This window comes from Pocillopora verrucosa, chromosome 11, assembly GCF_036669915.1.
Source record: "Pocillopora verrucosa isolate sample1 chromosome 11, ASM3666991v2, whole genome shotgun sequence".
Taxonomy (NCBI): Eukaryota; Metazoa; Cnidaria; class Anthozoa; order Scleractinia; family Pocilloporidae; genus Pocillopora; species Pocillopora verrucosa.
Window position 1 is genome coordinate 15,196,461 of NC_089322.1, and position 14,324 is coordinate 15,210,784.

At 36.2% G+C, this 14,324-nt stretch overlaps 1 protein-coding gene and 1 pseudogene across 2 annotated transcripts in view; both read left to right on the top strand.

Moving 5' to 3' along the window:
• The window catches only part of LOC131789895 (allatostatin-A receptor-like), a 16,377-nt gene extending 8,501 nt beyond the window's left edge, over positions 1-7,876 (top strand). The window contains exons 1-2 of one of the 2 annotated variants that reach the window (XM_066174317.1): positions 1,954-2,085; positions 6,640-7,876. In XM_066174317.1, coding sequence (XP_066030414.1) covers positions 6,655-7,593 — 939 coding nt within the window. In that variant the 5' untranslated portion in view covers positions 1,954-2,085; positions 6,640-6,654 and the 3' untranslated portion in view covers positions 7,594-7,876. Of the gene's footprint in view, positions 1-1,953; positions 2,086-6,639 lie in introns of those variants that run through there. The other variant, XM_059107078.2, reaches the window with a different exon arrangement.
• Positions 7,877-13,267: 5,391 nt separating this feature from the next.
• On the top strand, positions 13,268-14,189 carry LOC131789896 (orexin receptor type 2-like; annotated as a pseudogene).
• Positions 14,190-14,324: the final 135 nt, after the last annotated feature.

Here is a 14,324-nt window from a genome sequence, read left to right on the forward strand (position 1 = left end):
TCTTCGCTTGTGTTAAGTGCCTTCTTTATTTGTTTTTCAAAGAGGTTTTTAAATGACTGATTTATGTGTTTAAGCGCTTTGGCTGAGAATCTTTTGGCATAAATACTCAGGATTTTAAAGAGATCTTTCTGATAGGCGACGAGAGGGGTTTGAAGGCCAACATCGAAAGCTGTCTAACAATTCTGCTCATGATCTACGACCGCTTGGAATAATGTTTTAATAATGCTTTCTGAAGTCCTGCTGTTCTCTGCTCCCATCAAGTTCAAGCACGGTTGATAGCCCTGAATAACTAGGCTAGAATTCCGAGCATCACTGCCGTATTTAGATATACAAGACTAGTACATAATCGAATTACGTGACCGAGACGCTGGTCACGATGAATTTTAGTCACTTCAACCTCACTTGAACTCCAAAACTAACTTGAACTTGAACCTCACCAGTTTGATTTCGCGCTCAAAACGCAGGTTGCAAATTATTTGCTTACGCGGCTTCACATCCACTAGCCCACGTGAAACCCCTATGCAATGCCTAGCCATGTGCCCGCAGTACGCTACAATGAAGCTCGACACTCGAGTATGCGCACTTTATTGTCATCTGCCGGTGTTTCCAGGCGCACACTAATGGGGTATACAAGTTACGCGCGCAATCGCGCCTGCGCATTACCATCTCCCTCGCCCTTCCATTACGTAACGGCTAAGATAGTGCCCGTGGTACAGTTCGCCGCGCACACTAAAAGTAGCACCTTGTACGGTCGGTAGTACGGTCTCAAGTCCAAATTTTTTCGGCTTGATGCTATACTATTTCGTATAATTATGGGGCTATGCTGCGAGCTCCGCTATAATGCGAGAAAGAGTTGTCCAGCAGGATTCAGATGTTCGGCTCAAATGCTTCCTATGTCGTTTGTGTTGAACGACCGATTCGAAATTGGTCCACATTTATTGGTCATCATTTAGTCAAAATCGAGAGTTCACAAGCAAAATTACCCTAAAAGTTTCCCTTCCACTGACCTTAATAACATAAGTGTTGTTTAATGGTGCTGTCTTATATTGGCCGTTTTAACCTGAAATAAAATGGTTCTGGCCCGGATACTGATATTGATCTATGAAATCGATGTATTTTACCGAAATTCGGACAACGAGAAGGCTAATGACCCGTGCATTAACATGATGATAATAATAACTATAATAATGATGGTTTATTGAATGTGCTTCCACGGGGTGGCTCTTCGCCCTCCAATCACTTAACACATTAAATGAGCTTAACACTATTTACAATAAAATAAATGTAACTGACAAATCATCCTAAGCTTACCTTATACACAAAAAGTTTGCTTAATTGTGCACCTAAATTAAAAGAGATCTCTGAGTGATCGCGAGACATTGGACTGTTTCTCTCATTTTGCAAGAAAATTTTGCGCTTTAAAATTTTTCTCATGTAAGAAATTACCTCAAAATTCACTTTTTGGCCACTAATCAGATATGATATAAGCTAGGATATCAAAATATAAACAATGTACGTGCTATCAACTATGTAATTGTGTAAATAACATTTTAATGCCTGGCCTCGATTTTAGCGGTCCATGAGTTTCTGTCTTTACTATTATTGTTAAGGTGATCGAATATAAAAAAATAATAATTAAGAAAATTAAAAAATTAACGACAGATATGAATCTCGAAAATTTCATGGTTATAATCCTTTCTCTGTTATTCCGTTCCATTTTTTTATCAAGCTTTTTGTTTTTCGCTCCGACTTAGCCTCTTCCGATCGCTTTTTCACGTCTGCTTCTGAGTAGCTAAAAAAAAAACGTGAGCCACACCGATCCATTGTCCGTATTCCCCAACATGATTGGTACTCTCAGTGCGAATTAGACAAATCTAAATGATTATAATCGAGGCTGGTGTATTTTTTGTCTTCAGATATTGAAATCCGAGCTTCTAATGCATCTTGGTACCTTTTCAAAGTAAAAACACAGCTCAGATAAAGTCTGGGTAAACGATAATTTTGAATTTAAGGCACGATGGTAACATTTTCAACATTGAAGATCTATTAAGGACAACTTTAAGGATCTCGTCGTCCAAGAATTAGGTAAGAAAATTTGTCTCTAAATAGAGCACATTAATCGCAGTCATTACTGAACAGCTGCCTCTTCTCTGTGCTGTGTAATATGGTTTTGCATCTTAACACATTTTCAAAGAGGAAAATAAATAAATTGAAACTTTAACTCCCTAGCTTGACATAATGGGGCAGAAAATATCTTTTCCAGTACAAGTTATTTACTTCATGAATGGAAATAGTCCAAAAAGAAGTCATCACGGCCGAACAAGAAACAACATTAATTTGTTTTGACTGCCGTTTTGACTTCCTTTACTAGAAAGACAGAATCGACGAGATGGCTTTTGGTCTCTAGATAATGACTAAATCTAAATAAAAAAATTATATTAAGGTTATTATGATTATTATCAATGTCTGACAGTAATTGCCTGATTTGAAATGCAGATTTCTATTTCTATTTTCTATAAGGCCAACTGTGACGTTGAATGCAACGACCAGAATGATCGTTTTTCATTTAACAACGTTTATCATTAAGCTGATTGACTACTACACCACTTTTTTCAAAATTTTCCCTTTTGTTACAGAATACCATCGTTTCCTAACAGCGTTCAACTTAACGTGTTTACTTTCTTTTAAAAACGATATTGTCAAAAGTGTCTCAGTCTCAATTCTAACTTAATACAACTCATAACTTCATATGAGTCAGCAGGGATGTTTTGATTCTGTGGTTAAAACGTTACAGAAAGCTGACTAACCAGGACCACTTTGCCATCAACTGCTCGTTAGAAAGCAATACTATCTAGTACGGTTAGTTCGTACATTTTTAATTCTTAAATTTCTGCTTTTTTATTATAAAATTCATTCAAAGTTTTCGAAAAATGAAACAAATAATGTATTTTGTACAAATTCACGCATACTTTTTATTGGATATTGTGTTTAGAGTAAATTTCGCGGATGCTGTTTACCTGTATCAAAACTTTAGCACATTGTGCGTCTAAAGTGCCCAAAATTAACAATCTCGTGATATAAGCCTATAGTCAAACGAATGTAAATATGGCCGACATCTTCCCCGTAGCGATAATGCTTCTTATTTGCTTTTTACATAACATCGAATTTTTTAAAAGCGTGGGGTAAAGAAAATAAACAAAATTTGTTCCAAACAGTGAATAATTTTTACCGGGTACTGCTTTTTATTTTTAGATTTGTGAATGCTGGGTTAGTCTCCATTAAAAGAAAAAGTCATTTTATTTAAAAAGTAAAAGAAACCAAATATTGTGCGTCAGCGCTGACCCGGATGTAGGAATTTACGTTTACTATTATTTATTGGCCAAATTTGTCTACAGCGCTAAAGCCTTGTAGTTCACATAAATGTCAGCTGTAATAAACATGAACCGGCCTATTCATCCAGAGAAATTACGCAAGGTATGGAAATATATAAAGATTAAAATTGTTCATGCTATGATCGCTCAAAGGAGGCCAATATGTCAAAGAAGGGGCGAATTAGAATGGAGAAGGGTGCTTATGTAAACTCACATAAAGCCACGGTAGGAATCATATATCTTTTGTTTAAATGAAATCCAAATTAGATCCAACCTCAATGAATACTGTATATAACAAGCGTAGTTCAAAGGGAACCAATAGAGGTTCTGAAATAGAGGATAATGAGCGTTTTGTGAAATGACTCACACAAGTGCAGAGCAGCATTATGGATAACCATTTACATACCATTATCATAGCAGTATGATTTTGCAACATATGTTTATTTTGAAGTTTTTCTGTTTATAAGGAAAGGGTACCGAGAGGTATTGCAGAACGGAGGGCTTACCAGAAACTTAAAACCATTGACGGGAGGCTTATTAGCATGTTGGAAACTTGACAGCGCGTTTACAGTACAATAATTAACGAAACAGCAGTCAAAAAGCGAATAATAAACACCTTTTTATGAGATATCTCCATAAAACCAGGCATATTTAGTTTAAGGTATAATGCATAAATTGTCCAGCACGGCAGATGTTCGGCTAAAATGTTTCTTATGTCGTTTGTGTTTAATGACCAATTCAAAATCAATCCACATTTGATCATCATTTGGTCAAAATCGAGAGTTAACAGAGAGAATTACCCCGAAAGTTTTCCTTCTACTGACTTTCATGACATAAATGTTTTTAACGGTACTGTTTTATATAAACCGTTTTAACGTAAAATAAAATGGCTCTGGCCCAGATACTAATATTGACCCGGGAAATCGATGTGTTTTACCGAAATTCGGACGACGAGAAGGCTAACGACCCGTGCACCTGTCCTTCCGCAGATCTCAATTATAATCATGATGTTGATAATAACTATAATAATAATGGTTTCTCGAATGTACTTCCACGAGGTGGCTCTTCGCCCTCCAATCACCTAACTGATAATCACATTTAATGAGCTTTATTTACAATAAAATGAATGTAACTGACAAATCATCCTCAGCCTACCTAATATACAAAAAGTTTGCTCAACTGTATATCTAAACTATAAGAGATCTCTGAATGATCGTGAGACAGTGAACTGTTTCTTTCGTTTTGCAAGAAAATTTTGCGCTTTAAAATTTTTCTTACATAAGAAATGACCTCAAAATTCCCGTTTTGGCGACTAATTATATGAGATATAGCGATATTACGATGTAAACATTGTACTTGTTATCGATCTATATAATTGTGTAAATAACTTTTAAATTAAGTGGCTCTTCAGAAGAACCGAAAGGTAATTGCAATACTTGGCTTCGAATTTAGCGGTCCACGAGTTTCAGCCTTTATCATTATTGTTAAGGTGATCAAATGTAAAAAAAAAAAAAAAAGAAAAAAAACTACAGTTATGAATCTCGAGAATTACATGGTTATAATTGACAACGTTAACTTCTCAATCATTTCTTTTTCCTTTGTCTTTCGCTCCGACTTAGCCTCTTACGATCGCTTTTCACGTCCGCTACTGATTAGTTCAAAAAGCGTGAGTCACACCGATCTATTGTCCGTATTCTACGACATGATTGGTACTCTCACTGCGAATTAGGTAAATCTAAATGTTTATCATTGAGGCAAGGGAATTTTTTGCCTTCAGATGTTGAAAGCTGATGTACTAATTCTAATGCCTCTTAATACCTTTTCAAAGCGAAAACACACCTCAGGTGAAGTATAGGTAAGCGATAATTTTGAATTGAATTTCAGGCACGATAGTAACATTTTCAACACCGAAAATCTATTTAGTAAACATTTAAGGATCTCGTCGTCCAAGAATTAGTTTGGAAAATTTGTCTCTAAATAGAAAACATTAATCGCAGCCATTATTGAACAGCTGCCTCTTCTCTGTACTGTGCAGTATGGTTTTGCATCTTAACACATTTTAAAGAGGAAACACACCTCAGCTGAAGTATAAGTAAGCCATAATTTTGAATTTCAGGCACGATGGCCGGGTAACATTTGAAACACCGAAGATCTATTACGTAACAATTTAAGGATCTTTTCGCCTAAGATCTCGTCAATAAAACCCGTTTGAAAATAGAGTGAATTAATCGAAGCAGTTCTCGGTCAGCTGCCTCCTCTCTGTTCTTAGTAATTTGGTTTTTCTGCGTTTTCTAAGGTTCTTACCTCCTCTTTCCTCAAATATAAGGTCATTCGGTTTTATCAGCCGAGTTGATAATGTAAATTAGCCACCGTAAAGATTTGATACAGGTACATTTGTCTCAAATATGTCTATTAACTCAGTTTAAGGGTTTTACGGCGAAAAGTCTGACAGAATGGGAAAACTATATTGATATGAAAGTGTAGCTGATACAGACTTTTACTTTCACTTTCACTTTCACTTTCACTTTCATTTTCACTTTCATGTTCCTCTGTGAGTAAAATTTGACGAACACTTTCCAGAGCCGAGACAAAATGTTTTCTACAAAGAGTATCAGCATGAAATTCGCGCTCTGAGCGAAAGTGGAACAAAATTATTATGTTTTACCTGCAGATAAGGAAAAAGGACTTATGCACTTTGATTTTACAGGGACGACAAAGCAATAAAATTAAGTATTTACAACTTGAATCTTCTCTTTTATCTAGTGATAACGAAAAAAATAAATTGCTAGTCAAGAAATTTGCTTTTCAACTAAACCAATTTCCTACATCACAACGATGTAATCGTCGACAGGTTGTTTCAGAGACTCTTTGATGATCACAGTTAGAAAAAAGCAAACATTAACTGAAACTACTTAATGGAATTTCTAATAACTCCATATCTCAATTGTAAAGTTCTAACTGAGTAAAATACCATAGAAAACGGTTTTATTTCCAAAACGGACAAATTTGCTAAAGGAGAGAGTTTCTTCAAAAACCAGCTGCATAATATTCGGACTCTGATTGAAAAAGAAAAGTATAAGAAATGAATAATAACAGATTTGACGTTCCCACGACAACTTTATTTGAATAAGTTCTTATGATATATGCCAGGAAGTTATGTGTCCCGAAAATAGGTATACAAACCGTGATATTTGTGCGAAAGTGAAGAGAAAGAGGCATCTCGAGGTTAAATAAGAGTTTAAATTTGTCATTTTTTTTTTCTACAAAGGGCTTGGAATCAAATATGGAATTGGGTTTCACCTTGGTATATGTCGTTACTATGATCTTCGCTTTGCAAGGAAACATTTTGCTGATATACATCGTCTGGAGGAGACGTGAGACAAGAACTTTGACGAGTTTCTTGTTTGTCAATATGGCGATTGCCGATTTACTGATTGCAGTATTTCAGATGCCCTTCTCCATGGCGCACTTTTACGTCTCTGAATTCACTGGTGCGGTCGGGAATCTATTCTGCCGATTTGTAATCTATCTTGTGAATGTGTCCATGACAGCCTCGATCTTCAGCCTTGTCGTGATGGCATTCGATCGATATTTTGCCGTCATACACCCTTTGAAGCAAATGATTTGGTTCCGAAGAGCCAAAATTATTTTACCAGTCATTTGGATCGTATCCTGGACCTTAATGGTCGTCACACCGTTTTCTTACATGGTCGAGGATAGCCTTGGAAAATGCTTCTATACAGACGAACATATCCCGCGGATGCCCTTTTGGACTTTCCTACTGTTGATCAACTACATCATGCCTCTTGCCATCATCTCTGCCCTGTACATCATAATTGCGCGAAAGATATGGTTCCACGAGATTCCTGGCCAACTTGAATCTTCCAGACTCCAGCCAGATGAGCAGATTCCAAGGAAAAAAGTTGTTCGAACGCTCATTACTGTTGTGGTGGTTTTTGCGGTCTGCTGGTTTCCCATGCAAGTGCTTCAAATGAACTTTGCAGTGACAGCTGGAATAACTTGGCACCCCATTGCTATCTACTCTATCCATTGGCTTGGTCAAGCTAACAGTGCCATAAACCCCTGGCTGTACATCGGTCTTAATGGAAAAATGAACGCAGCTTTCAAAAGAATGATCCGATGCCACGGGCAGGGTAATACTTTGTTACACAGACCATCTACCGCGACTATACGTTCAAATACAGCCGTTACCACAATATGAAATCCTCCAACAGCTTATGGTTGAGCTTATGAAAGCATTGCCGATGACATGTTCTAGTTAAATGATTGCAGGCTTGAATGCACATGCTCCATCCAGGATTAGATGAGGTGAAGGAGAAAGTGTATTAGGATCAGTAGACGAAGGCAAGGCCATCAATTGAGTGTCGCGCCTTAACTGTTCGGTTCATATCGACAAAATAGCTGAATATAGATTGAAACTTTAACTCCCTAGCTTGATATAATGGGGCAGAAAATATCATTACCAGTGCAAGTCATTTACTTTATGAACGGAAATTTTATGCCTTTACTAGAAAAAAAAAAAGAGCCGACGAGATGGCTTTTGTTCCCTAGATAATGACTAAATGTAAATAAAGAAAATTATATTAAGGTTTTTATGATTATTATCAGTGTCTGACAGTAATTAACTGATTTGAAATGCAGATTTCTTTTTTCTAGGGCCGACCGTGACGTTAAATGCAACGACCATCAATGATCGTTTTTCATTTAACAACGGATATCCTAAAGCTGATTGACTACTACACCTCTTTTTTCAAAATTTTCCCTTTTTTTACAAAATACCATCGTTTACTAACGGCCCCCAACTTAACGTGTTTATTTTCTTTTCTGACGATAATGTCAATTCGATTATTTACTAGTCCTATATATTATATAGGACTTGTAAATAATCGAATTACGTGACTGAGACGCTGGTCACGATGAATTTCAGTATGTGCTCTTAAAGATTACGTGCAGTCCCTCCTTTTAAGCGGAGTTTAAAAAATCAGAGCTAATAAAAGAAAAAAAGATGTCAGCGCTGCCGGGAGCTCTTGGAGTGAGGCACCAACATAAATTTTTCTTCATTGATTTTTTTCGACATTCGCCATGGACTTCGCCGAAAAAGAGGGACTGCTGTTATCGCCGGTTACTCAAAATAAAATCCTATAGTTTGTTTCTGAAATGTTCATACAGATTTGAAAAGCCGTAGTTTTTAATATTCTGGTCTGGACTAGAGAAATATAACCCAAGTTCAGAAAGCAGCCTAGCGGGTGTTTTTAAATCAATTATGGTGAACCTCTGAATCAACACACATCAGAATTTAAATCCTTTCCAAACCCCTTATATATAACACAATTTAAGAATACAAACGATTTCTTGCTGCGTGTATTGTGTAGCGAGGAGCGAGCTTGTCAACTTTAGAAATTTTCGATGTCGCAAGACGTCAGAAAGGGTCTTTTGCAGCTTTGATTATTAAGAGCTCTCAAAAATGTTTTTAAGTATTTCCAGAAACCAATGAGGTTTTATTTACTTACTACCAAAGATAGTTTAATAGGCAAAGTTTGAGGCAAAACTCTTTTCCAATGCGAAATGCCTGGGTCGCTCTTACAAAAATCGCCACTGAACTCAGTGTTCACTTAAATATTTATAATTCTATACTATCGTGAAATGAGGTTGTGTAGTTCGCATAAACGTTAGCTGTAATAAACATGAACCGGCCTATTCACTCATGGAAATTACGCAAAGTATGAAATGTATAAAGATTCAAACTGTTCATGCTATGATCGCTCCAAGGAAGCCAATATGCCAAAGAAGGGGCTGATAAGAGTGGAGAAGGGTGCTTATGAAAAACTCACAGAAAGCCACAATAGGAATCATATCAGTTTCTTTTGCTTAAATGAAATCCAGATTAGATCCAAGTTTAATCATTACAGTGTACAGCAAGAAATGACTTACCCAAGTGCAGAGCATCAATATTGATAATCATTTTCATACCATTATAATAGCAGTGTAATTTTGCAAAATATATTTATTTTGAAGTTTTTCTGTTTATATGAAAAGGGTATTGAGAGGTATTGCAGAATGGAGGGCTAATCAGAAACTTAACACTGCTGACGGGAGGCTTTTTAGCGCGTTGGAAACTTGACAGCGCGTTTACAGTACAATAATGAAACAAACAGCGGTCAAAAAGCAAATAATAAACACCTTTTATGAGATATCTCCTTAAAACCAGGCATATTCAGTTTCAGGTATAATGCGAGAAGAAGTTATCCAGCACGATTCAGATGTTCGGCTGAAATGTTTTCCTATGTCGTTTGTGTTTAACGGCCGATTCGAAACTGGTCCATATTTACTTGTCATCATTTGGTCAAAATCGAGAGTTAACAGGGAAAATTACCTTGAAAGTTTCCCTTCTACTGACCTTAATTTGGACAATGAGAAGGCTAATGAACCGTGCATTAACACCTGTCGTACCGTAGATCTCAATTAGAATCATGATGATAATAATAACTTTAATAATAATGGTTTATTGAATGTGCTTCCACGAGGCGGCTCTTCGCCCTCCAATCGCCTAACACATTTATTGAGCTTAACACTATTTATAATAAAATAAATGTAACTGACAAATCATCCTAAGCCTACTTATTATACAAAAAGTTTGCTTAACTATGTATCTAAATTAAAAGAGATCTCTGAATGATCGCAAGACATTGAACTGTTTATTTTATTTTGCAAGAAATTTATCTCAAAATTTCCCTTTTGGGTACTAATCATATGTGATATAAGCTAGGATATTAAAATAAAAAAATGTACTTGTTATCGATCTATGTAATTGTGTAAATAACTTTTCAATTAAGCGGCTCTTCAGAAGAACCGATAGGTAATTCTAATGCCTGGCCTCGATTTTAGTGGTCCATGAGTTTCTGTCTTTACTATTATTGTTAAGGTGATTGAATATAAAAGAAAAAAAAATTATCGATGAATCTCGAAAATGTCATGATTATAATCATTTCGTTCTTATTCCGTTCCATTTTGTTATCAAGCTTTTTGTTTTTCGCTCCTCTTCCAATGGCTTTTTCACGTCTGCTTCTGATTAGCTAAAAAAAAACGTGAATCACACCAATCCATTGTCCGTATTCTACAATATGATTGGTACTCTCACTGCGAATTAGACAAATCATAATGTTTATCATCGAGGCTGGTGAATTTCAAGCACGATGGTAACATTTTCAACACCGAAGATTTATTAAGTAAACATTTAAGGATCTCGTCGTTCAATAATCTATTAACAAAATTTGTTTTTAAACAGAGCCAATTATTTGCAGCCATTCTTGACCAGCTGCCTCTTCTCTCTACTGTGTAGTATGGTTCTGCATCTTAACACATTTTCAAAGCGAAAACCTCCTCAGCTGAAGGTTAAGTAACCGATAATTTTGAATTTCAGGCACGATAATAACAATTGAAACACCGAAGATCTAATAATTAAAAATTTAAGGATCTCGTCGTCTAAAATCTTGTCAATAGAATTCGTTTGAAAATAGAGCGCGTTAATCACAGCAGTTCTTGGTTAGCTTCCTTCACTCTGTACTTTGTAATATGGTTTTTTTTCTGCGTTTTTCAAGGTTCTTGCGTTCTCTTTCCTCAAATATAAGTTCATTCGGTTTTATCCACCGAGTTGATGATGTAAATTAGTGGCCGTAAAGATTTGCTACAAGTGCTTTTGTCTCAAATATGTCTGCTAACTCAGTATAAGGGTTTTACGGCGAAAAGTCTGACAGAATGGGAAAACTATATTTATATGAAAGTGTAGCTGATACAGACTTTCACTTTCACTTTCACGTTCTACTGTGGGTAAAATTTGACGTACACTTTCCAGAGCCGAGACAACATGTTTTCTACAAAGACTATCAGTATGAAATTCGTGCTCTGAGCGAAAGTGGAACAAAATTATCATGTTTTACCTGTAGATAAGGAAAAAGGATTTATGTACTTTGATTTTACAGGGACGACAAAGCAATAAAATTAATGATTTACAACTTGAATCTTCTCTTTTATTTAGTGATAACGAAGAAAGTAAATTGCTAATCAAGAAATTTGCTTTTCCACTAAACCAATTTCCTACATCACAACGATTTAATCGTTGACAGGTTGTTTCAGAGACCCTTTGATGATCACAGTTAGAAAAAAGCAAACATTAACTGAAACTGCTAAATGGAATTGCTAATGACACCATATCTCAGTTCTAAAGTTTTAACTGTGTAAAAGACCATAGAAAACGGTTGTATTTCCAAAACGGACAAACTGCTAAAGGAGAGAGTTTCTTCAATAAACAGCTACAGTCTGATTGAAAGAGATAAGTGTTTCACTCTATCGTTTGCGGATATGGGAAAATAGTTAGTGTGCTCTGCTTTCTCAAGGAGGAAAAACTTTGAAATGACTGGAAGTTTAAATTTCAAGGCTTGGATATTTTTTTCTTTAATATAACAAAGATCTTTCCAAAAACTCGTGAAATTCGAGAAAAAGCTAGAGCTTACAACAGCGCTTCAGCTACGTTTAGCTTCTAATCTGAATGTATGTTTCAACCGTCAGTCCATTTACCAGGGTTTTTGCTCATGAAATCCTTATCTCTTAGGCTTTTATTGCAAGTAAATAATGCTAAAATGGTATTATGTTTATAGCCGTCTAGCATATGGTACCTGATTCTGACTTTTAAAGCCAGGCTGATGACTCAAAAGCTCTAGGAGAAAATGCTGTTTGATTTTTTGGCAGACACAAAAAGTACTCTTTATTATCATGTCAAATAAAGGTACGGCATGTTTTTTAGAGCATAGTTTAGAGATAACATTTTTTTTTTATGGGCAACTTCTGAGAAAATTTTGTCCATCCCCATTTTTAGCACGTTTTTCGAAATTTCTGAGGGTAATCTATATACACCCAGCTACAATAGACTACTTTGAATTTAACCTTTGCTGTGATGTTGATGTGCATTGCGATAACATAAGTCAAAATTGTGTCCAGTGGCAAAATTTCAAAAGTGAATTTGATCTATACTAAATGAATTTATGAGATTTCCATAATTAAACTAACATTTTTAACTCGCAATTATGTTTCTTGGTAATCTAATCTCAAGAAGATTGTAAACATATAAGAGCAAGCCGGGCACCATCCCAAAATACCCTAACATTACTTGGACTAAAAAAACCTAGATTCAAGTTTATTATCGGATTTGAAGAGAAATTTTAAAATCTCCGGAAGATCATTGAAATAAGCAAAAAGATTTTTGAAATTGCTCAAAAAAAAAGAACGTAATGTATGAATATGATGTTGGTTTCCCCAAATTTTTGTGGATCTGGGAACGTATTCAAAGCGCCCCTAGTAGATTAGGTCTGCTGAAGAGAAAAAAATTATATAAAATAATGTCTTCTTCTTTTTTTTTTTATTCAAACTGATAACTCATGATCACACCATTGAAGAGTTTTGATATCATGAGGATACTGATATAAATTCGTTTTTCCTATCATAAACGTAATGGCAAATTTTTAAAAATAGATTTAAGACCTACAGAGCTTTTTCTATGCAATTATTTCATTCATTACCAAACATTGCAACTCTCTGATAAAGCCTAGCGGCCTGCTTATAAATAAAATAAAATATTATTTATCATCTTTAATTGATAATGAATACTTACAGATTTGACGTTCCCACGACAACTTTGTTTCAACAAGTGCTTATGATATAAGCCAGGAAGACTAAACCTGCTCGAAGAAATGTTTTCTGTTGTGTATCCCGAATATAATTACAGAAACCGTGATAGTTGTACGAAAGTGAAGAAAAAGAAGCATCTCGAGGTTAAATAAGAGTTTAAATTTGTCATTCTCACACAGAGCTGGGAATCAAATATGGAATTGGGTTTCACCTTGGTATATGCTGTTACTATGATCGTCGCTTTGCAAGGAAACATTTTGCTGATGTACATCGTCTGGAGGAAACGTGAGACAAGAACTTTGACGAGTTTCTTGTTTGTCAATATGGCGATTGCCGATTTACTAATTGCGGTACTTCAGATGCCCTCCTCCATAGCGCACTTCTACGTCTCTGAATTCACTGGTGCGGTCGGGAATCTATTCTGCCGATTTGTAATCTATCTTGTGAATGCCTCCATGACAGCCTCGATCTTCAGCCTTGTCGTGATGGCATTCGATCGACATTTTGCTGTTATACACCCTTTGAAGCGAATGATTTGGTTCCGAAGAGCCAAAATTATTCCACCAGTCATTTGGATCGCATCCTGCACCTTAATGGTCATCTCACCATTTTCTTTCGTGGTCAGGGATAGCCTTGGAAAATGCTTTTATACAGACGAACATATCCCGCGGGTGCCCTTTTGGACTTACCTACTGCTCATCAACTACATCATGCCTCTTGCCATCATCTCTTGCGCGAAAGATATGGTTCCACGAGATTCCTGGCCAACTTGAATCTTCCAGACTCCAGCCAGATGAGCATATTCCAAGGAAAAAAGTTGTTCGAACGCTCATTATTGTTGTGGTGGTTTTTGCGGTCTGCTGGTTTCCCATGCAAGTGCTTAACATGAACATTGCAGTGACAGCTGAAATAACTTGGCACCCCATTGCTATCTACTTTATCTATTGGCTTGGTCAAGCTAACAGTGCCATAAACCCCTGGCTGTACATCGGTCTTAATGACAAAATGAATGCAGCTTTCAAAACAATGATCCGATGCCACGGGCGGGAAAATACATTGTTACACAGACCATCTACCGCGACTATACGTTCAAATACAGCTGTTACCACAGTATGAAATCCTCCAACGGCTAATGGTTGAGCTGATGAAAGCATTGCCTATGACATGTTTAGTTAAACGATTACAGGCTTGAATGCACATGCTTCCTCGAAGATTAGATGAGGCAAGGGAGAAAGTATATTGGGATCAGTA